This window comes from Platalea leucorodia (assembly GCF_965183815.1).
Source record: "Platalea leucorodia genome assembly, chromosome: 9".
NCBI classification, from domain to species: domain Eukaryota; kingdom Metazoa; phylum Chordata; class Aves; order Pelecaniformes; family Threskiornithidae; genus Platalea; species Platalea leucorodia.
In genome coordinates, this window is record NC_138831.1 from 555,192 (window position 1) to 571,791 (window position 16,600).

Consider the following 16,600-nt stretch of genomic DNA (forward strand, 5'->3'; position numbering starts at 1 on the left):
CAACAGATAATATAGAACTCTGATTTGTAAACTCTTATTAACGTGCTCTTGAAAATAATCTCAGTAAAGCAATAGGGATAGTTTCATATACAAAAGCATGTAGCATCTAATTTGTGTGGTAATTATTAATAGGAAATGCTCACTTGCATTCCATCTGACTGTAATTCCCTCACATGGCAGAATTTGACCAAACCATATGTATCTGAAGGGATGGGCTCAAATAGGAGTGAACTTAAGTTCTGAAAACAAGCAGTAAAAATTACAGCAGAGAGTACTAATATTTGTATAAGGATTCAACTTAAATTTGAAGTCCCAATAGAGCATTGTGTGGGTGTGCATGGATTTGTGTGTTGGGTTTTTGTGTTTGTTCAGGTTTTTAATGTTCTCCTCTCTCCACCCCCTCCGCCCCTTTCCTTGATCCTCTCTCCACTGTATGTGGACTCTAAGCTTTCTAATTTAGTTTCAGTGTTATCTGGAAGTAAGCATTTCTGCAATGATACTTCTGTACCTAACATTGCGTATGTTGCCTTGGATGCCTTGACTGTACTTGAGGTACTGTTTTGTAGAATATGGCATACAAATTAGCTCATTATGCAAACATATGAGTTTGCTCTGTGTAGTGGGCTTGGGCAACCAGTAGAGTTCTTTAGTATTTATTCCAAAGGCGGAAATTTGGACATCATTCTTTACTGCACCTGTCTTTATCTGAGATAGCAAGGAAAGGATGCTTGTAGCTTTTACATGTATTTAGCAAGAAGGTGGCATTAAAAAAACAAACAAACAAACCAACCAAACAAAAAACCCCAACAAAACCCCCAAAAAACAGCGTTAGCAAGAAAACCAGTTTCAGTGCTACAATAGAAAATTAAATTCATATTGCATCTTTATCCTTCTGTTTGAATGAAAAAAAGAAGCAGCTTCCACTTGTCAAAGTAGTTAACCAAGTCGAAGACTAATACGTAGATCATCGTTCAGAAAAGCTCCAACCTGCTCTAAGTAATGCTCTAACCTGTTATACAGGATTTAGCTCATGTATTTACAGTTCATCAGGTATCTGCAGTTTCTGCAGCAACCCTTGTATATCGTTCTATATAATCAATTATTTAAACAACAGACTTTTAAAGAAATACATATAGGTCATACTTCAATGTCATCATGGCTCCTGTTTTGCTATTGGATCATTCAAGTTTCAGGGTGAAAGAATTTTACTTGCAGCAATTCTCCCTGCCATGAATTTTGTTACATTTTATATTGTGAAAACAGAGAAATCGTGGCTGGTTGCTTTCAGTATTTGTGAATTAGGGATCATGTGACAATTCTCGTTCATGACATACACTAATGTGCACATTAGCTTTTAGCAGAGTACTACATGGAAGTTGTTTTTTCTCTCTGTTAATTCAGAGCAAGGACAAAAGGTCAGTCAGAAGCTCACTAGAGATCTTGAAGGTCTTTTTGCTTTTGGTATTGGTTCACCTGCCTGTTTCTGTGTTCAGCTGATACCTGTAAAGAAACAATTTGTATCGGAAAAAGAAATTTTCTGAGAAGGTGGATTTAGCACAAGGCTAAATTGCTGTGTATGGTGAACTTCTCTATGAGTATGAAAGTAAGAGGAGAAGAATTCAGAAAAAGGGAAAACTGGATTGTGCCTATAATAGTTTATTTTTCTGAGTTCCTCTCCATTACCTACAATGGGTTTTCTTTTTCCTAAAGTGAAAACGGAACCCATCTTTCAACTGTGGATAAATAAGGTATTTTATATGTCATGGAGTCTACTGCCTGCTCTCCATACCTTTTTACGTGAGTTGTTGCTTACAGTAAATACTGTGCACGCAACCAGGTATGGCTAATCTCGTCTAAGAACATCTGCGTGATATAAATACGCATATATGCATCAACACTTACCTTTTATTTGCATATATGTACATGTAAGCATACTTGTGTTTACAGTACAGAAGTGTATTGTTCTATGCATACATTATTGTATATTATGCATACATGCTAATATGCTTGCAGAAGCAGTCAGTAACTTTCTATTACCATTTTGTTTTTCTTTCCTCTGTCATAGAGAATACAACCTTCTACTTTAATACGATTAACCACTCCTAATGTCAGTTTCATTAATAGTAAGTGTAGGTTTAGATGTTTACAAACCAAGAATGGCTGGTTTTAAAACTAAAACTATCTTATGTTGAATTATATTTGTGTACAGGAAGATGGAACTGCTTCACAGTTCAGGTGTGATACCGTATCTGATGAGAAAAGAATCCCTCTCTTAGCATCGTGTTATTTAATGAATTGCATGGTGCTTTTGTGATACCTAGTAGGGAAGCTGCCAAATAATAAACTAAGTTAATAAGCCCTCGATAAGTTGAATCAATTGGCAATGTAAACCTAGTCTCTCTAGTTTCTTTCCGTTATACTTTGCTTTATATTACGTTTGTGATTTTATGAATACAACAGCTAAAGTACCTGTTCAAATTATTTTAATGTATAATGATTGCTTGTTCTGTTTTGTTGTTTTCCAGCTCCCTCAGGCTCAAAAGGTAAAATATTTTAATCAAATCTTAGTCATTCAAAGTAGTCACCAGTCCTTCATGTTTCCACGGTGTTGTGAGTATGGTACAGTAGTGATCAGTGAAACAGTTCACTGTAATGGGGGCTCTGGAGTTGAGCAGCAAGAAGGGTAGCTGACATCAAGGCCAGCTAAGCTACGTGCTGAGAGCAGCTCTTTAAACATATGAGATATTTTAATATGAGAGGCATATAGTAGCCTACAACTTTAAAACAACAGGGAAGCTATTTTATCAACAATTTGAAATAATAGTAAGGATTAAAAAAATCACCCCATTACTCCATGTGAAACATCTCTGGATGATCTTGTCTCTCTTGCAGAGACTGCAGAACCCATGGTATAGCTGGTACCCTTTCACTGCTCCCCACTGTATCTATCAACACACCTTTGAATACATCCAACCTTTGACTTCTCTAATAGGTTGCATACTGTTTTCATATAATATGCTCTTGCCTTTAAACAACTTCTGCATTGATGTGGTGCGTTACCAGAGTCACCACTGCACATCATGATAGCGCAATGATTGTGGCAGACTCAAACAATTGCTTGATGCATGTTGCATCACCTGTGTATACTTCACAATAGTTAAAGCTTCCAGAAAACAGAAAATCTAGATGCTCTTTTGTGGTTTGCGGTGAAAAAATATTGAAATGAAAAAATGTATGGAATACACAGGGAAATTGCAATATTTGCTTGTCCAAGTCATTCTTATTGTCCTAGGTAAAGCACCTGTAATAAGAAATGTCATAGCAATTAATCAGTTAAACATCACTGTTATTAACAGTCTTGGATGATGATCAAAGTTCAGTTTTTAATGAAAGCTATAGGTTAAGTGATCTTCAATGAATAGCTTTTGTAGAATGGTGAGGGCATCCATGGAATGCAAAACCTTAAAATGGTTATTTAATGTATCTCATCCACTTTTTAGTTTAAAAGCAAGAAATATGAGCATGGGAGCTTTTATTTTTATGATGCTATGTATATTTGAAATTTTCTTGCTCGTGGAGCTCAGAAAATTTTATTTCAAATCTGCAGGTAATATGCTATTTTGTGACGCTGGACTGTGTCCATAGTTTGTTCTTGTGTTTTGATAGTTGCAGGGCCTACCAAATGTGACACAGTAATAAAAATTGTTGCGCTTTTTTTTTTTTTTTTTTCCTTCTGGAAATACATGGTTTAAAGAAATCTTGTGTTTACAGCTGCCTGGAAAAGCAGAAGGACTAAAGGACTGGCTAGACTGGCTAACTTTGGCTTTTTCACGTTCACCTGCTTGTCTAAAAGTTTATGCCAAATGCTTCTCTTACCAGGTTGCAGTAGAAGGAGACAGAGTGAGGTTATAATAGGCTGGTGCAGAAAGGTATAACCAGTCAGGCTGTTTACCAGCTTGTGTCATGTGGTGCTGTGTTATACGTTCTGATGTCCACAATTCTGAGCTATTAAATAATGTTCTGGTACAAATTACTCAAGTTGGAGGTTAGCAAAAAAGCACACAGTTTTCAAGGAAGGTCAAAAATGCCAGTTTTCAGTGTGGTTACCCCTTGAGCAAACTAATGCAGAACTAGAGCCACGTATTTTGTATATGTACGCATGATGTCTAGTTGACTGTATGCTACTTTCATGCAGAGAAAGAGGAGATAGGTGGGAAAGAAGGAATGGGATGGGGAGGGAGGACAGATAGAAGCAATCCACAAGGGCTTTTGATAACTTCAGCTAAGAAATAAGCCTTTTCATAAGCATGGCCTGATAGCTTATGAACAGAATAAGAGAATCTCTTGCTATCTGCAAGGTGAAGGGAAGCAGCACAGGGCTGGTGCATGCCTTTATGAATGACTTAGTCACTAGTGTACGTGTTTTGCCATATGGTGTCTGACCTTGTAGTGTATTTTTGTTGGAATCATCTTGCAAATGTTTTCTCTATAAACATTTCAAACAATCATGTCTCTCTAAACATGTTCACTTTTATCTTTGACTGATCGGAAAAAAAAAATGTGGCGTTCCAAGTTTACCTTTACTATTTTATATCCGTTATAAATACTTTGTCATCTTGATGAAATGCATTATGTCTTTTATGTGAAACACTCTGGCTACAGTCGTCTCAGTGTTTAGTCAATGTTCTACGGTGATTAACTATTGATTTTGAAGACCTGTAGGTTCTTAACTGTCTACGCCAGCTAAATAACAATTAAAACTTGTTACTGTTATGCTATCTGCTATAAATCCAATTGTTGCAAATTCGGAATTGGCGTGCAGGTGAAATGAAGTATGACGAGTTTAAGGTGGATGTCTGCTGCACCATTATACTTGTCTTGAAAAGGTCTTCGTGATATACCCGATACTTAAAATAGAAAATACCACAAAATTAAAAAAAAAAAACCCACCGTAATGTCACGTGATAGAGATGCTGATGTAATATGGTTATGTAGCTTTCAGGAGAAAATGTGTCTAGAAAGAGATAACGTGTCTAAAAGAAAGAGCCACTATCCAGACAAATGGAACAAATTTATGTGAATTTTGTATGTCCTCTATGTTGCTTTTCTGCATGTTTTTAGGTAACCATCCCACACGGCTGTGAAAATAGTGATAAAACAAACTCATAACTCAAATTTTCCAATTTCCAGTCTTTTTCAGTTTGGCTTCCAAAATGACCTTTTTCTTTGAAAAGGAGCTTTTGTATTCATCGATGAGCAAAAGCTATTCTTCCTTAATAGCTCAAAAAGGTGTTTTGTTTCCTAGTAGGAAAGCTTTACCTGCTTTCTTGAGTAAACACAGCAGGATTCAAAAATCTGTCATTCTACTCCTGCTGTGATGTTTTGTTCTATTTAGCTTGTGTGAAGAGGTAGAAGTGAATAAATTAGACACAAAAATCAGAAGCAGATAGTTGTGTTTAGGAAAGTGGGTTTTTTTTAATGATTCTCTCATGAACGGAATCATATTTCCTCCATACAGAAATGTTTTTATGATATTTGTTGCCCAAAAGTTCTTGACATCTTTCTTCTCTCTTTCTGTGTTATCCCTTAACTTCTGTAAGTAGTGCTTTGCCCTCCGTTTATCTTGATGCTATCATCTTTCAGCCATTTGGGAGCATCATTTATCATTCCCTGCATCATTTACCTTCTTATACTTTGAAGTGTTGAATTAACTGTCACTGGGAATAGAAAATAGAAAAATTGCAAAGCTGCTGTTTCATCGAAGTGCATGACTAGTGATTTTAGCATTTTTATAAAATTACAGGAGTTAAATTGAATCTAATGAAGTACAAAATAATCATGAAGTAAACATTTTGGCCCTGATTTAGCATTCCTTTGGATCTGTTTCCTGCTGACGAGAGGCTGTTGTCTTTGAGTTTCATAATGGTATATAAAGTTGAGTGATCCATTCAGAAAACCCCATGAAAATTTTCACTTACATGTTAATCGCAATCTTAAATTTAGTTTCCAAATTTCTCTCTCGCACTCCTCAACAAGAAAGCTGACTTTTAATAACATTTTTGAGTCAGCAACTTGAAAATTCTAACTAACTAACTATTTTACAATATGAGTTTTTTCGGTGTTTCATTTCTGTGTGCTAAACAGGGAAATGTCTCTCTAACTTAATACACTCACACAGGTTCCTATATTGTCCCAGGCCGCAATTTGAATTTAAACCAGAATAATAGCTATTCCTTATTCTTGTAGTCTATATAAAACACAATTAAATGATCAAATTCCAATTCTCTGGTGCTTCCAGCTTGCCTCGTGACTCTACGTAGCACATAAAAGCACAGTAGGCATAGGAGAAGACACCACCTCATGAAGCAAGCCCATGTGGAGCGGGGAAAGGAGGAAGGGGGGTGGGTTGGGAAGGTGGCAGAGTTATAACAAGGTAGTGAAGAAAGAACAAATGCTTCAGCGTGAACCTCATACTTCAAATACACCCCTAGGGAACTGCTGTCTGCTATGGGTAAAGTCTTGGCAGCAGCACTGTGGCAACCACTTTCAACACTGGTGCCTTGTCAGAGGGTTTGCAGTGTTCCCACGCCCCACAGTTTCACCCCACTTTCAGCCTCTCTGAATACAGCCATGTTTTCCCCCTACTTTTCAGTTGTTGTTTTCACAAGGCTCTAGAGGCTATGCCAGCAGACCTGCACTTGGACTTCTTTCCTCACTCGGGTCCCTCGAGTCCTATTTCCTTCCAGGGCTACAGACCAAAGGTTCCTATGCCCGCATGGCTGCACAGCCCTCCTCAAACAGTTGCTCGAGTGCCTCTGGTTAGCCCCATCGTATCTCCTAACCTTGCTTCATTTTTTGAGTCAGAATGTTAGCTCCAATTTTAAGCTCTATCCCCTAGATATAATGGCCTACGGACCTTTTCTGCATTTCAGCCTGTTGGTAATTTAATGAAATATTGTGGAAATCAAAGCTCCTGTTGTGGAATGGTGAAAAATCAGCTAGGAACACTGTAGATCCAGAGAGATTAGAATTCAAAGGAGTATTATTGGGTTAGAGATTAGTCTGTGAGCAAATCTGGGCATCATTCTGGTTATTTGGTAGTTTCCATGGATCGGAATTGGTGGGAGATGAATCTGACTTTACTTGACACTGTTTGCTGCAACAGATATCCCATTCTGTGGAAATGCACTACAGTTATTACAGTCCAATGTAAGTGCAAAAATGAGGAATATGTCAAGCAATGAAAAAGTTAGCATAAAAAAATGTCTTATTTTCTTTTGCTAGGCATTGTTTAAATTGGGAAATGAAGACTGGATAGAATTAGCACTATGGAAGTTAACTTCTGAGCTGAGCTGAACAGTCCTGCTCAGATTTCCTGACATATATCATAGACACAATAAATCTGTATTAAAAAAAAAAGATATTTTGACGTTTCAGATCTAATATTTTCTTGGATTAATGTCTTTTTAATGTGGTGAAAGTTTGTGAAAAAATTCTAGAAACCCTGACACAAGTTGTGGTTGTCTAAAACACAAAGTCTAAAGTCTGAAAGATACTGGAAAAAACGTGAGTTTAGATCACAAAATTTGTTTCATTTCTGTGATTAATTATAGTTCAAAAATTAGCAACAAAAAGTAGAATTGCCCAACAAATTTGTGTTTTATTTAAATTAATTTGTATGTTGTTTATTTTGCCTTTTTTTTTTCCCCATCAGTAACAATTAGGGAATATGTATATTTAACAAAATATAAAAATAGCACTTCATAGCCAACTGAAGTGAAACAATATTGCATATTGTCTTTGAGAAAAATCATGAATAGCATCTAAAAAATGATATGGGCTCTGTTACTGTCCTTACTTGTTCTTCCATCTCAGGAGACATCCACTGGTCTGTCACTGGCAGAGCCCGGCTGCACTACAGTCATTGCACAATCTCTGTAGACAAGAACAACATTGTATTAACAGTAACAGACACGGACACTGCTAGCTCTGTGTCAGAAATTGGGGGCAACCTACTGTAACTCTTCTTGACAATGCACTCCTAAGGAAAATGTTTCGGGGATCCTTCTCAAATTCCTGTGGCCGTAATGGAAACACCTAAGGAAATGGATATTCTTCCCTGCATATGTGTTTCCGGAGTAATTCTGGAGCCTGCCTCAATCCCTGTCCTGGGGGATGGATGTTGGTGCTAGATGTGAGGCTAAGCTCTCGTTGCTTTATATGCTTCACGTGAGGAGCGAGTGGATGCTTGTTTATTTGTTGTTTCTGGAGATTTGTTTGGGGTTGTTCTGAGGAGGGTAGCCTTGTACCGCTTGGCGTTGAAGGGAAAACTGTAGCAGTTAAATCTATTTCTAAAAGGAGTTTTTCTCCTATTATAAAACTATTACTGCTAGGCATTACAGATCTGTGACTTTCTCGGAGAGTAAGTTCTGTTTCTTTATTCTAAACAGCCAAGAGTCATTTAGCCTGGGAATGCATTTTTCCTCATTCTTGAGATGATTTTTAAAGGTTTGTTATTGTTTGCTAAGCATTTTTTCAAACTGAGTGTCCATGGCCCTTGTATAGATTCCTGCCTAAAAGTGTTACCACTAGGTCTTTTCAATAGAGCAACTTTCTGGGGCAAACCACTAACGCTGTCTCTTTCATTCATCATTTCAGACTGTAGATGATAACTTACAAAATCCTGGGATCCAGATGAAAACTCTGTGTTTTTCTTTGGGGGTCTAGTTTTGGTTTTTCTTGCCAATGTCATCCAAAGTACCCTCGCAATTCTGAGACAAAACATACTGGAGCAAGTTGGAGAAACTACAAGAACTTACTTTTTTTTTTTTGCAATACTATTAGATGAACATGTTGAAAAATTAATATTCCATAGCATAATTCATCCAAACTTCAAATGAGCTGAACTCAAGCATTGAAATACATGTATTTTTACTGTACCATTGTAATTCCATGTTTTAGAGAGCCACGGGAATAATAACAGTTAAACTACTTGTGTTTCTGTGAGGATACCTTTCCAGACTTGAGGGAATAAGAAACATCTGAGGGGCTGTACAGTTCAGCAGTCTCCCACCCATACACATGAATCCACACACATTTAATGTTTCATTGAACCGAGTTCCCATGAATTCTTATTGCACCAATTTGACATTTTTGTAGGTTCATTATCCACTCAAGCACTGTCAAATCACTGGCATTTCAGAGCTCTCTGAGGCCAGAGTTACCTTGTATTTTTCTTGTAATGGTGGTTCTGCTTAAATGGTGGCAGAGTTCTGCTTAAATATTCCCAGAATCACCTGACAGAAGAGGTCGTCTAGTTTCACTCATGATGTAAAAGAGATGGGAATACCTTCTGCTAAGGGCAAGAAGGAAAGAAAATGAATTAATGAAGATCTTGAGTGGAAGCTAAGCTCAGAGGAGATTAAATTGAGGTTTGTTTTATTGCTTTTGGTTTATTAATAAACCCTAGAGGGAATTATGTTATTGTGAATTGATATTCTTAGCAGAAGATGAAATTTGTAGTGTATTCAAATGTAGAACTAAATCAGAAATTAACAGCTCAGCAGAAAGATAGAAAATGGAAGAATTTTTGAAATGGCTGGTGGAACAACAGCTGCTGCAATGTGAAAACTTAATTGTACACTGGCAGTACTGAAAAAGAGAGGCTCATGCAGCATACGGAGGAGTCCTTTTTTCTGGTTTTCAGAGGACAAACTTGAATATGAAAAAACCCCTTACTGCAAAGGAACTCTGCCTTCACGTTGCTTTCATGTTACTGTGGAGAATTTATTCAGGCTCAAACCACTGGTAGAGACAGCAGAAGCCACTCAAGTCTCATACGTTGCTGGGGACTCCCAGAGACAGCCACTGGTCCTATCCTGGCTGAGGAAACAGGCAGACCAATACTGGCCAACAAACTGGTCTGACTGGTAGAATAGTGAAGACTACTGAGGTCTGAGAGAACTGAATTTAGAGAAAAGGACAGAGGGATTGTGTTTATGAAGGAAGATGCCTTTGCATGTGAACTGGCCTAGACAATCTGTTTCCTCTCATGAAGGCATCTTCCTGATTCATTAAGGGAGATGCTGATTGCAGCACTCATCAACTGCAGTCTTTAATCAAAATGAATCTGTCGGAGAACAACTTAATTGCATTGGAGTAGAAGAAACAGAACTAAACTTTAGGTCATTTCTTTTTTTCTTTTTTTTTTTTTTTTCCCCCTGAACAGTGACCACTGTGTTTTATGGGGCAGCTTACTTCCCAATATTACATTCCATGCTTGCAAAATAAAACATTCCAATATTTGGATGGATAAACAGTTTCTTGAATAAAATGTCTTGCAGAATTTCTGTGATAAGGTAAACTCAGGGTTTTGTTTTGAAATGCATAAGGCTCGTGTAAACATGCTAATTTGGCTTCTGGAAAAAGCAGGAACTTCTTGCTATTCTATGGAGAATAAATATCTAGCAGAGTAAGGAAAATCTGGAAGGACAGGCACTTAGTGCCATACTGTTTATAATCAGAGTTCTGGATTGTTTAGCATGAAGATGACTGACTTTGCAAGAGTGGAGGCTTGCTGAGGTCAGACATTTAAGATGGTTAGTGCTTTTATAAATACAGATGTAAATAAATATAGGAAAGTATATGTAAATATCAATATTTTTCTATAAATATAAATAAATAATACAGGCCTGGCCCCATTTGCCTTTTTTAAGAAATTACTCTCTAAGAAAGTGACTTTGATACTTGTAATACCTTTTAAAAAGCCATGAGTAATTTATCGCATGTTTTTCCATTTTTATTTTTCTATCCAAAATTTTTGGATCCTTATATTTATTTTTTTCATTTGACTAATTTTAATTTGCTGACTGAAGCATCTCACAGTGCCTTAAGCATTGCTCTTCAATTCTTACCTTTCATTTGTGTTAGTTTCCTTCCATTTCCAGTAATCCAAACCCAAAAATTTGAAGAAACTGGAACTCACATCCACTTCTGAAACCAGGGAGTACTTTCTTCAAAATTGCAAGGGCCCATAACAAGCTCGTCTATGCAGAGATGCTGAAGTAGAACAAAATTCTAAGTTCGTGCACAGATACCACCACTGGCCTAAAACTGTTAAACTGGTTTTCAGTGATTACTTTACAGTTATATTTTGCCAATATTCCTAAAAAGGCAACAACAATTAATAGCTGTCTGGAATTTTCAGAGGCCTGATAAAATGAGATTCCCGAGTCCTGGCAGAGGTCAGTGGTATCTGGAAACTAAACTTCCTGAAGCATCTTTGAAAATTTCATCCCTAGGAAACGGCAGCAATATCCAACAAAACCATGATATGAGACTATTTTTGTACTAGTCCACGAATTTTGGTTTCGTTCCTTCTTAGACCCTGCAGGATGTGGTACTGAATCTGGGAAGTGTTTAGATGTATTTGAATGCTGCTGCTTATATCATTTAATTTTATAGCAAAAAATACTGAGCAATAAAATGTTTCGAAAGGCACTTCAAAGCACATACCTTTTCCTTAGTTCACGTCTGTTGGTAGCCTCAAGTGTTGGAGCTTGCCAGTGGAATTTTTATTTTCCTGGAGGGTTGGGGATGAAGCAGCTTTTGTTTCCCTGCCTTTTTCTTGATACTGTGTAACCACTTGAAGGAAATCATAACACAGTAATTGATATGCTGCTAAATAGGTAAGAAACCGGACTTTTAACGGCAGTCAGAGCCTATGTGTGTTAACTAACATGGTGCCCCAGGTACACAATAAGCTTAGGCACTTATCAGGGATATAAAGATTGAAGAAATAGAAAGGAGCTTTATTTGTTAATACTTAGACCGATGTGTAAAGAGACATTATTAAGCACTGGGGAAAAAAAAAAACAACACTATAGTAGTAGAGGGGAAGAAAAGAAATAGAGGGTTTTCTTTGAGAACAGAACAAGAATTGAAAACGGTTTGGGAGGAATTGAAAGTTATTAGTGGCTCTGCATATATACTTAGATGAGGTTCTAACATTTGGGTGAACTTTGGCCCAAATCAATCCTTATTTGTGAACACAGTTGGTCTGCCAGCAACATTTTGCTTCAGCAGTAATTATATATATAACAAACACAATATTGTGTGAATGTATTTTTGTCAAACCTTACTCTGTTTCCCATGAACCCTGCCAACCCGTGGAATATGTGGGGGTTGGTACGGATGAACCAAGTAAGCTTAGCATGTAGCTTTAAACAATTTAGGATCATCAGATGGTGGGGAATTATTATGCCACATAAAGCATACCTTTGTAAAAACGGCAGTAACTGTTAGTATTAGTTACTCTCATTAGTTACTCCTAAGACGCTGGAAGGACAAATTTGGATAAAGTACAGCCTATTTAAAGACTGAGATGAAATTCATGGTGCTTCACGTTGTGGTCATTCCCGCGGACCCTTCACTGTATGTGAATAGTAACCATCCATCTGGTGATGTTATTGCAGTATATTAGGATAAGTATCATTCTCTGTATTTCCCAATAGCACTAAAAAAAGCCCCTGATTCTATGTGTAACCAAGTTATTTGTTGCCTGCTTAGAAACATGCGTTTTGTGCTTATTAAAAAAAAAAAAAAATCACTCTTCAGCATGTTTCCTCTAAGAAATGTTTGACTACTTTTTTACATGCCTACGTAATTCTTTTCTGAGCCTACGGCTTTGTGATGTCCTGTTGATGAGTTTGGGAATCATAAGGATTGTCTACATTCTCTTTTGGGGAAAAACAAATAATAATCGAGTAACCAAAGAGTTTATTACTAATTACACAATAACCTGAACTGTTAAATTTAGGACAGTCATTCAGAGACTTTAACATTATATTTTGATTTTGTTATTCTGTGTTGGTGATATTTAACATTTTTCATTAAGTGTTAACTTCTAATTAAGTATTTGCTGATGACTTAAAAAAAAAAATCCTATCCAGTCCTGGGGGTATCAGTGATACATGTTCGTTCTGAATGTAACTAATGTGAACTGAAGTATTATCAGCGATTAGAGAGCATAGTACTTTTTTTTTCTCAGAATCACTACATTTTTCAAACACTTGGATGAGCTGTTACAGAGTTCCACTATATGTAAGAAACTGTCAGACTTGCAAAGCAGCAATGCAAAATACCTAGATCATGGCTTCCTTTGCAATTTGTTAATGGACTCTAGCATTAATTGTCTTAGCAGAAATACCCAGTGGCTAAGATTCTACTATTTCAAAGTATTTCTGCCAAAATGTCATTGCCCAGGGAATAAAGCTGCTCCTCCCCAGCAGATAATTCCTCACAATCTAACAATTTCTGTTCCCGCAGCCTGAGTTGGTGACTCAGGGAAACATCGCAAATACGAGTCATCTATCATCCAGTTATTTGCTGACTCCACTTAGGGAAGTGGCCAACAACCTGTTCATCTGCCAAGGAACAAAAAACCAAACAGGCTGGACTATAAGATTGCACTTCTATAGAAATGATTGCAGCAGCCGACCCTTGGTGGTACTTGTAGATATCCTAATTACAGGGTAATCATTCTCTGCGTGCTTCCATAGTTAGTTTTGAGAGGTAATGGCCTGTTCTCTCAGAATTTCCCAGGAACTCCAGACTGTTATTTTTTCTCCATTTAAAGAGTTTCCAACACCCTAAAACTTTACTGACAGTCGCTTGGCTGGCATCCTATCCAATAAATTGTTTCTAGTAATCTCTTGAGAGTGAGTGGACTCGTAAAATAACACTGTAGTGATACCTGACAAATACATAATGTCAGAGAAGAACAACCCTGGGCAATCATATAAAATCTCTAAATGCTCCAAGATGTCACCCCATAATCAGCAGAATGCTTTTTCAGTTCCCGGTGTACATGTGTTTGGGACTGTGGGCTGCCATGCCACAGAAGGCTCCTCTCCACACAAATCATGTCAGCCTGCTTGACTGTACTACTCTGGCCAAGGAGAGTAAATTCTTACCCTAGTTCAGCCACATTTGACTTTCAAGTGCAACCTCTGAAATCCCAGTGTTTTGCTGAGTTGTTTTTGGTTTTTCGTTGGTTGGGGTTTTTTTGTTTAATAACTTACTATTGCTTAATAGATCAAGGATTATATTGGGGCTGGAAATGTCTCTTCTTATTAAAAAGGAAAACAACAAAAACCAGCAAACATGATCACAAGCTGGTTCCACCTCATGTCCCTATTGGTTCCTTATCAGATGTAAACCGTCTTGATCCTAAACCCCATTTGTGTTCCTGTCCGATGTCTGCAAACATTCCTCCTCACCATGAGATAGTGCTATGCTTCAGGAAATAAGCTTGTTTGGGAAACTGAAACCCTCCTGAAGCAGACTGGGAGCTGCAAGGCGTGCCATGTTATAGATTTTATTTGTCCAATTTGTCAATGTGAAACATGCTTCATAAAATATCTTGGTCATAATATATGACTTGTGTTCTGAATATTTTGGGAGTTGATAGCTGTTGCTTCATTTATAACAAAAGCTTCATTAAGAAAAAATCAAATTTACAGCAATTCTCAAAAAAAGGTATTAGAAATACTGCCTGAGTACAGAAAATGCCATACTGATGTAGGGGTAGTAGTAGAATATCGCAGTTGCAACTGGGCATGACCGTCACCTACAGTATTTCTCAGGAAGATCATCTCTATTGCCTTGGCCATTTGGCTAAACACAGTTGCAACAAAGCAGAATTTAACTCTGTTCTACAAAATCTCCAGTTGTGATTATAACTAGATATGTCATGCTTTTAAATGTTAGATAAGCCTCTTCCACTTTAAACCTCTTCCCAAATTACAGGGGCAGACAGAGTTTCACAGTAACTCTCGGCTTCCTGCTTGAGCTATCTTTCATGTGTAGATGGTGAAGGTCTACAGGCCACAGAGCCGTGATTGTCCTGAGCATCACAGGTAGCCTCCGCCTTATGGCAAAGATGTCCTCTGGCCCAGGGCGTGAAGAGACAATAGGCTGAGCAATGTCACTCTCCTGTGGCCAATGATAAGCATTCTACAGGTTTCTCTTGAATGGAACCCAGGTCAGGAGACCTGTTTTCTCCCTAAATTGACGAAATATGTTGAAACCTGATGTGCAGAATCAGCTAATGCTTCATGCCACCTCTTCGTCCAGAAAACTGAAACTGGCTGGAGCAAAGATGCTCCTGGGATCCTGACTGGCTGTCATCCTTTCTGCCGCTGCGTTAGGTGATGAGATCTCAGTCTGGACCAGAACAAAGTGCATGCAGCTCATGACCTCTTGTTTCTTGCTGCGAGAAAACAGCCTGAGGCAATGTTGGCAGAGCTGACGCTGGGAAAGATGTAGAACAGAGCTCCAGCTGCTTTGCTACTGCACATGCTGCTTCCACAATCCACATTTCAGCCCCTTCGTGTATCTCATGGGAGACTGCAGCAGGGATGAAGATGAGACATCTTTCCTGCCAGTGCAGATGGTGGGGTGGGCAGAGCCGGTATAGTCGAGCTGGGGCTGGGGCTGGGCTCGGCTGCACTGACTGCAAGTCTAACTACATAAGCGTCATTTAGATAAACTGCCGTATCTCATTTAAAATGGAGAATGTCATTGAAAAATGTGATCACATGTCTGTAATTGTTCCTTAGTTCTTAGAGACAATATTTCTTTTTCAACTATAGCTTGCTGATGATCAGGGATTGGTGTTGATGACAACTGTTGCCATGCCAGTATTTAGTAAGCAAAATGAGACTGTAAGTACTCAGACTATTTCTGTCATGTGATAGTGGGGTGACTGCAGTGAAGTTGTTGCAGGGACCTAGTAAGATTTTAGCCTACTCTAAAGATTTTTCTTCTCCTCTTCTTATTTTGTCTGCAGTTAGTATCCCTTTGTTAGCATAAAAATGAGGACAAATAATCCCAAATAACTATACTCTAGAAACCATAGTAAAATAATGAAATACTATGTCTAAGAGAAAATCTCAGATGATGCTAGGCTTAGGGTTCTCTTACTTTTATATTATCTTTTTACAGCAAATAATCTATATTCTTTTCTTCTTTGCACTGATACCCTGTTCCATAGACTCAGAATTTAATTAGTCATATGTATATTATGTATATATCTGTTTATCTTCACTAATTTAACAGGTGGTAATTACATGTACTTTCCCCTTAATGCTTAATATTTCTCTTTTGTTTATCAAATGGCAGGAGAAATTGGGAGAGAAGGGAGTAACATTTTTAACAGTGGTTTTTAATTCAAAAACTATTTTGCATGAGGAAGTTTTCTGTTGAGGGACTCAATAGCTATTAAAGTTTGCATGTCCTTTCTACGTGAATTGCAGGTAAAGTAGAAAGGAGCAATAGTATTGATTAAATGACTATTTCATCAGATGAGTTGTACCAGCGTCCGTTTTCCCCACTTTTTAAATGATTTGTCTGTTATCTCTTCACTTCTGCAGAGTAGCTGCAATGTGAAATGAGCGGTGAGAATGTTCATTATTATTGTTGTTCCGAGTGTATCTTTTATCATTCTTTTCAGAGATCTAAAGGGATTCTTCTGGGAGTGGTTGGCACCGATGTTCCAGTAAAAGAGCTTTTAAAAACTATTCCAAAATACAAGGTAATA

General features: G+C 37.7%; 1 protein-coding gene across 1 annotated transcript in view; it reads left to right on the forward strand.

Moving 5' to 3' along the window:
- The window catches only part of CACNA2D3 (calcium voltage-gated channel auxiliary subunit alpha2delta 3), a gene marked incomplete at both ends in the record, with an annotated part of 457,978 nt that overhangs the window by 318,817 nt on the left and 122,561 nt on the right, over window positions 1-16,600 (forward strand). The window contains 3 exons of the mRNA XM_082321351.1: window positions 2,526-2,543; window positions 15,654-15,725; window positions 16,514-16,594. Of these exons, the coding sequence (XP_082177477.1) occupies window positions 2,526-2,543; window positions 15,654-15,725; window positions 16,514-16,594 (171 nt within the window). The remainder of the gene's footprint in view (window positions 1-2,525; window positions 2,544-15,653; window positions 15,726-16,513; window positions 16,595-16,600) is intronic.